Source organism: Melanostigma gelatinosum (assembly GCF_949748355.1).
Source record: "Melanostigma gelatinosum genome assembly, chromosome: 11".
NCBI classification, from domain to species: Eukaryota; Metazoa; Chordata; class Actinopteri; order Perciformes; family Zoarcidae; genus Melanostigma; species Melanostigma gelatinosum.
This window is the reverse complement of record NC_136644.1, coordinates 549,694-556,784: the sequence shown is the minus strand read 5'-3', so window position 1 is coordinate 556,784 and position 7,091 is coordinate 549,694. Positions and strand designations below refer to the sequence as shown.

General features: G+C 47.5%; 1 protein-coding gene across 1 annotated transcript; it reads right to left on the bottom strand.

The window, feature by feature from the left end:
• Nucleotides 1–481: 481 nt before the first annotated feature.
• On the bottom strand, nucleotides 482–5,277 carry pcdh18a (protocadherin 18a; the record flags this gene model as incomplete). The annotated part of the gene is made up of 4 exons (XM_079278569.1): nucleotides 2,554–5,277; nucleotides 1,897–1,952; nucleotides 1,096–1,268; nucleotides 482–528 (listed from the first exon to the last, which is right to left on the bottom strand). Exons 1-4 carry the CDS (start codon nucleotides 5,038–5,040, stop codon nucleotides 482–484), a joined length of 2,763 nt encoding a protein of 920 aa, XP_079134695.1. The 5' UTR covers nucleotides 5,041–5,277.
• Between the last annotated feature and the right edge of the window lie 1,814 nt (nucleotides 5,278–7,091).

Below are 7,091 nucleotides of genomic sequence, written 5' to 3'. Positions count from 1 at the left end.
AACTGCACACTGAGACACATACCGATGAGTGACAGGCGACTCATCTCCGCTCCAGGGAGGATTTTACAGACACGACTCTAACTTAGGGGCAGATAACACACACACACAGACACACACACACACACACAATAAGAGAAACAGCCAGACACACTGTAACCTCTCTCGGAGTGATAACGAGCGTGAAAATGAGGGCTCTGTGAAAGAATGGGGCCGAGTACAATGGGGATTGTGTTGCAGCAGGTGAATTGAGTGGCTGTATAGACAGGTGTACAGACAAATAATGGGCTTGGGCCTGGTGCTGTCCATGGTGCTGAAAGGTGTCAGGTAGGAGGTGAATTAAAGGCTGGCTGTGGTCTGGCTTAATGCACAGTTAAATAAGGTTTGGTCTCAGAATGTGAGAGAAACATCTCAATCTTCTAATGTGTAACAGAACGAGGTCGGAAGTTGGATGTCGATAGACAGGACGTTTTGCAAACTGTCATTATCGGAGGAACTGGGCTCCGATAGTGGCCGATGGTTGCGCAGCCACTACCGGTCAAAAGGAGACGTATGTCGTTCAGCACGGAGGCTCCATACGCGTAATGAGCTCCACAGAAAACATCTGTGTGCATGTGAACAATCATCTCATTTTAAATACCCATGAAATGGCACATATAGCTACAGCGAGCTGAAGAGCATATCTGATCTGTTTCCTGTGTATTTCTCCTTTATAAGATCAAATTAAAAAGATAAAAGTTATCCTTCGAATACTTGATGCAACACCATCAGCTCTTGATATGTATCGGCCGATTAATTGGCTGTCAGCTTTTTCCTACTCCAAACTATATTTGATCAACCTCAAGATCAACCCGAGACAAAATCCATCAGGAATATGAAATATGACTTCACACATTTCTTTTGCAAGGAACGACATATCTCAGGTGCTGTGCTCTGAAGAGGTGATCACTAAGTGTGACGGGCTGCTGTAAAAGGTGTTAAGTATGTGACTCAGCTGGATAGAGACAATTTGTCAAGTTGTGGTACGGAGGGTGCAAAACGTTGTGTGTGTGCAGATGAGGGGGTGTTGTGGAGAAACGATCAGGGTGGGATGGCTACCTGGGTGGAGTCGATGGTGCATTTCGAGGTGGATCAGGTCAGAAAAGCCCTCCCCCAGCAGCAGCCTGTCCACGGGGGATTCCCGACCCATGTCACAGTCACTGTCTCCGGCCTCGCTGTCCCCACGGCCACTGTCCTTCAGGCTGAACTTGTCCATGTCTTGTAATGCATATCTGAGGGCGTCAAAAAGCAAGAAAGGTTACAAACACATATGGTTCCAATCCGTCGGAGAGACTGCATCTGAAAGACAATGTTGCAAGTTCTCCTTTTGCATAGAAAGCAGAACGCATCGTGTGTTGCAGGGCTGACAGAATCAATCTGTCCTCAGAGACAAATAAATCCATCATATAAAACTTAAGGCTGCTTCTGGATCCTGTCGAATCTCTACGCAAGCCTCGGCCCATAAATCCTGCCTGCAGGTAGATCCCATCAATAACTCTATGACCACAGCACTGGGGGCATCAATACGTCTGTCATCCAGAGAGCAGAAGGGCTATTTGTGATGAAAGCAATGATAGATGCACATTTTACAACTGGAGCCCAATTCAGTAAAGAAGAGGACCAATACACAATGTGGTGACCTTTGGAAGAATGAGTTGCATGATATTGACATGATAACAGCTGGAATATGACAAATAAATACATGTACACATTTACACGCCATAACACCATGATCTACATGTAACGGAGCAACCGACAGGCACAACTCCACAACAGGTTGTTGGAACACGTAGTACATAATGAAAAAACAAGTGGTTTAAAAAGTAAACAAAGGTAATCCTTTGTGGGGGGGTAAATTACCTGTAGCTGCGGGAGTATTTGTTGCCACGGAAACTGGGTCTGGGCTGGTACTGGCCCTGATGGAGCATGGACAGAAGCTGTGAGACTTGCTACATCCAAAAATAACAAAAGAAACAAAAGGAAAAGAAACAAAAAGAAACAGAAAAGGGGGGATGAACAACAGATGGGAAATTGAGGAGGAAAAAAAGAGAGACAGCACAGAAGACAAAATAATGGATGAGTGAACACAAAATGGATGATGGAGAAGCTGCTGAACATGAATCAGACAAAATGGATGATGTTGGGTGGGGGGGCGAGTTGAATATGGAGACAGATGAGTGAAGGGCGAGTTATGATTATGATAGAGGTGAAGGGTGCAAACAAAGTACAGACAAAGACACATCTTTCATCATCAACGGTTCAATAAGAGTCAGTGTGAACTGCAGGGCAGTGCTGAAGTCACAGTCGCACATGGAGATGAGTTAATTTACTCAAATCCAGAAGGATGTGTGAGGATGAGAGAGAGTGTGAGAGTGTGTGTGTGTGTGAGAGAGAGAGTGTGTGTGTGTGTTTGTGTGAATGAGAGAAACTCAGAGAGAAAATTTGAAAAGGGGCTGAGGGACCAAAATTGAAATTTCTGTGAATCATTGACTTCTGTGTGTTTGTGTGTGTGCTCACCTCCACTGGTGGAGTTGCATGCGCCAGTTCCAGTGCAAAGCTCTCTGGGATGTGATTGGACGAGATGGTCACCAGGCTGTTTAGTGATTGGCGGCTGTGGTGATTCTGCCGGCTCCCCATCTGGGCTCGGTCCATGGGGGGCGTGGCCGAAGGCGAGCGGTGGTGAGCCCTGATTGGCAGGGTGCCGTTCACCGTGGGCACCAGGGTGATATCACCTTTGTGGATTTGGCGCGAGGGCTTCTTGGGATGATGCTGGTGGGTCGATTCTGCTACCCGACAGTTGTAGGAGTGTCTTGTGTCCTTCTTCTCCCGGTTACAGCGAGCGGCAAACACCACCATGATGACCAAGAGCACGGTGCAGATGGCCGCCAGGGAGATGATGATAATCAGGGATGTATCGAAAGAAGATTCCCCCTGGTCCATGACCTGGACGTGGTTCATGTTCTCATAGAGGGTGATTTTTATTGCCGCTTTAGCACTGAGGCTCTCCCTTCCATGATCTCTGACCATGACTGTCAACTCAGCGTGCTCACGAGGGAAGTTCTCCAGGCTGGCGTTGGCGTGGATTTCACACGTTCTTGGGTCAATAATGAAGAAGCCCTCTTCGTTACCACTGACAAGAGAGCAAATGAGCTCAGCGTTGACCCCCGTGTCGCGATCAGTCGCCCTGACCACGGTTACTAACTGTCCAGCCTCCGTGAACTTTGACGCGGGCACATCAGCAGTGAAGTTCCACAGCTGGGGGACCACGATGACTGGAGAGTTGTCATTCTCATCCAGAATATTCAGAATAACTGTGGCGTTGCTGAGCAGCAGTGGTTTCCCTGCGTCTTTGGCTTGCACAACAAAGGAGATGCGACTAACATCCTCACGATCAAATGTACGCAGCGCATATATGGCCCCGTTTGAGGGGTCGATGGTGACGTAGGTGGAGATGGAGCTTCCGTGAACAGAGTTCTCCAAGATGGAGTAGCTCACCTGTCCATTGGCGTCCAGATCAGGGTCAGTGGCCATGATGGAGGTCAGATACGCTCCAGGAGCATTGTTCTCTGATTTGAAGATCTCATATTGGCCCTTCTCAAAACGTGGTGTGTTGTCATTTTCATCAGTCACATGTACGGTGAAATGTTTGACAGTAGAGAGACTGGCGGTCCCTCTGTCCTCTGCCACCACTGTCAGACTGAACTCTGACCTCTTCTCTCGGTCCAGAGACACATTGGTCAAAATCATGTAGTTGTTCTCGTAGGACTTCTGCAGTTTGAAATATCCTTGACCATGAAGCTTACACTCTACCTCTCCATTCAACCCAGAGTCCAAGTCCTCCACCCTCACCAAAGCTACAAACGTGTCCAAAGGAGAAGCCTCGGATATGTAAGCTGCATCCCCATTCCCCTGAGAGGACATGAGATTGATGCTGATGTCTGGTTTATTGTCGTTCACATCTACCACTTTGACCAGGATCTTGCAGTGTGCTGGCATGGAGTTCGGACCCATGTCCTGCGCTTGAACGTCAATGTCGTACGAGCTAACGGTCTCATAGTCCACGCGCCTTATGAGGGTCAGGCGACCGCTGTCGGGGTTCATCTTGAACGTCTCCATTATTTTGGGCGACACGTGACTGCTGAATGAGTAGATTATTTTGGCGTTAGTGCCGTCATCCGCGTCAGTGGCGTTTAAGTCAATGAGCAAAGTGCCAACAGGTGCATTTTCTGGGAGACTAATGACATATGACGACATGTCAAAAATCGGGCTGTTGTCATTTGAGTCAGCAACACTGATTTTGAGGAGGGTCGAACCCGTTCTCGAGGGAACGCCCCTATCAGAGGCTGTGTATTGAAGTTCATAACCGGAGCGCACCTCCCGGTCCAGCTCCCTGAGCACCACCAGCTCTGCATATTTAGCCCCGTCAGTCCTAGACTGGATGTCGATCTTGAAAAAGTTGTTGGTCTCTAAGGCGTACGTGTAGAGCGAGTTCTCCCCGACATCGGGGTCTGTGGCGCTGTCCAGGGGAATGCGCGCCCCCACGGCCGCGCTCTCGGAGATCTCTATGGGGATGACGGCGCGGGCAAACTGGGGTGCGTTGTCGTTGATGTCCAACACCTCCACCTCAACGTGAAACAGCTGCAGGTGCTCCGTGGGGAGCGTCAGCACGTCGAACTGAATAGAACAGTTGAGATTCTTTTCGCAGAGTTTCTCGCGGTCAATCTTTGTCCTGATGCTGATTTCTCCGTCCTGCTCGCGCACCGCGAGGAACGACGAGCTCCCTCTTTGCATAGCTCTGAAGCGGAGCGACACTGAGCTCGGAAGTTTAGCAAGAACATCTGCAACATCGTCCCTCAAACGGGCAATAACCGTGCCAACCTTCTGCTCCTCGTGAACCTGATACTTCAGTGTCTTACCGGTGACGTGTTGTGTTGCCAGCGTCAAAACAGCCAGAATTGTCCACATTCTTGACAGAAATAGTCCTTTCATTTCCCCTGGTTGCATGTTTGCTGAAGTCGCAAACAGATCACAAAAATGCAGCACAGGTCAGTGGCCGTTTGAATTGACTGAATGCGGTGCTCCCTCAATCAGCAGCTGCATGTCTCTCTGCACGGAGCGAGGAGCGAAAAAAAACGACTCAAGTTGTTCTAATTTCCATGAAAACACATTCACATTTGTAGCTATCTGTTCTTCGTTTGAGAGTGGGAGAACCCGCTGAATGCCACTGAAATCTGTGCGCGTTTCCTCCCTCTCTTTCCTGCGTCTGGTCTGTGCGCCGTGCGCTCTCTCGCTCTCTCTCCGTTTGAGGTGCCTCTGCACACAGACTTGCCCAAAATAACCCGCCTCAAACCAACTATAGTACAACAGCTACAGCCCCCTTTTCACATCCCAGGAAAGACAAACGCTTCTTGAATCAAAAGCTGGCTGGTGGCCACTCAAACTCCAGAGAGGAGGAGGAGGAGGAGGAGGAGGGGGGGCGCAGTGTGTGTGTGTTGGGGGTAAACCGCCCTTAGGGGTTCACTCCCCTCACTTTTCAGAGTAACGACCATGCGCATATGAACAGGAGAGAACATAAACTCGAGAAGAAAACATTCATTCAAAAAGCTTAACCTGCCGTTTTTCACTGCTATAAAAGCAGGAAGGTTTACGAGTTGCTCGCTTCGGGTCTGTTCACCCAGACAGCGTGGAGACACATTGTCTGTTCTCATTGGGCAAGACAAAGATATCGTCGCCTCAATCACCAGCACTGTCAGCCAGCACCTTACAAGCCTTGATAGACACACTTTTGAAATATGACATATAACCCAGCCGGCCATAACCAGCTGTCCACAGCAGCACTGATGCCTTAGCTGGCATTAGTGTGTAAGCATGACATGAGCTCACACTTTAGTCTTCCTGTGGTCTTCAGTGGCAGCTGATACCCTCCTCTTCATGCACAGGCACTTAGTTGTAGATGTTCAACATATATATATATATATATATATATATATATATATATATATATATATATATATATATGTTATATATAATATATATAATATATATATATTATATATTATATGTATGTTATATATATAACATACATATAATATATATATATATATATTATATGTATGTTATATATATAACATACATATAATATATATATATATATTATATATATATATAATATATATATATATGTTATATATATATATATATATGTGTGTGTGTGTGTGTGTGTGTGTGTGTGTGTGTGTGTGTTCACATGCGTCTCATCGGTCTGTCTGTGGTGAGAGTATAAGCGGGTAAGCTGTGTGGCGAATCGCGTTGAAAGAGATCCGGACTCTAATGAATGCCTTTAAAGAGGTCACGCTGAGGAACAGCTCCGTCCCTGCGCAATAATCTGTTCAACATCACTTCAAACTCCCCGCGGGATGGTTTTTTGTGATAACAAGCACACGCAGCGTCCAAAACACACCAGCTCGGGCGAGCGTTTAATAAAAAACAAAGAAGAGTTTCAGTCATGTAAATGCGTACGCACACACGAGGGGAGCAGAGAGAGAAAGAGGGTGAAAGAGATCTAAGGTTCAACCAATGTGCACAACTGGGACCGTGCATTCTGGAGACCATCTGGCGCGGTTTGTTTGGCAGGACCCGGTGATTACCAGCCGACCAGACAAGACTCAAACGGAGCCCCGAACCCCACAACTGTGAGGAAACGAGTTGTGGGGGATTGTAGAGAACCAAGCAGCTTCCCCACATCCATTCACACATTGTGCGCGCGTGCGCGAGGTCGTGATGTGCTCGCGTGTGCATGTCAAAGAGACGGAGAGGTAACGCGCTCAACTATTATGGACTTCAGTTGTTGCAATAACAGGTTAATAAAATTCCTCACGCATATTCCAAGCTGAAGATGAGACTGTGCCCATCTGGAACAGAACTCCAAGAACACAAGCTCCCCTGAAGAAGACCCAACTCATAACTGTCCCGCTCATCCTCACTGATCGCGGAGCTAAAGTAATGCAGGCAACACTTTCAGAATCATTTTCGCAAAACATGATTAACCTTAAGAA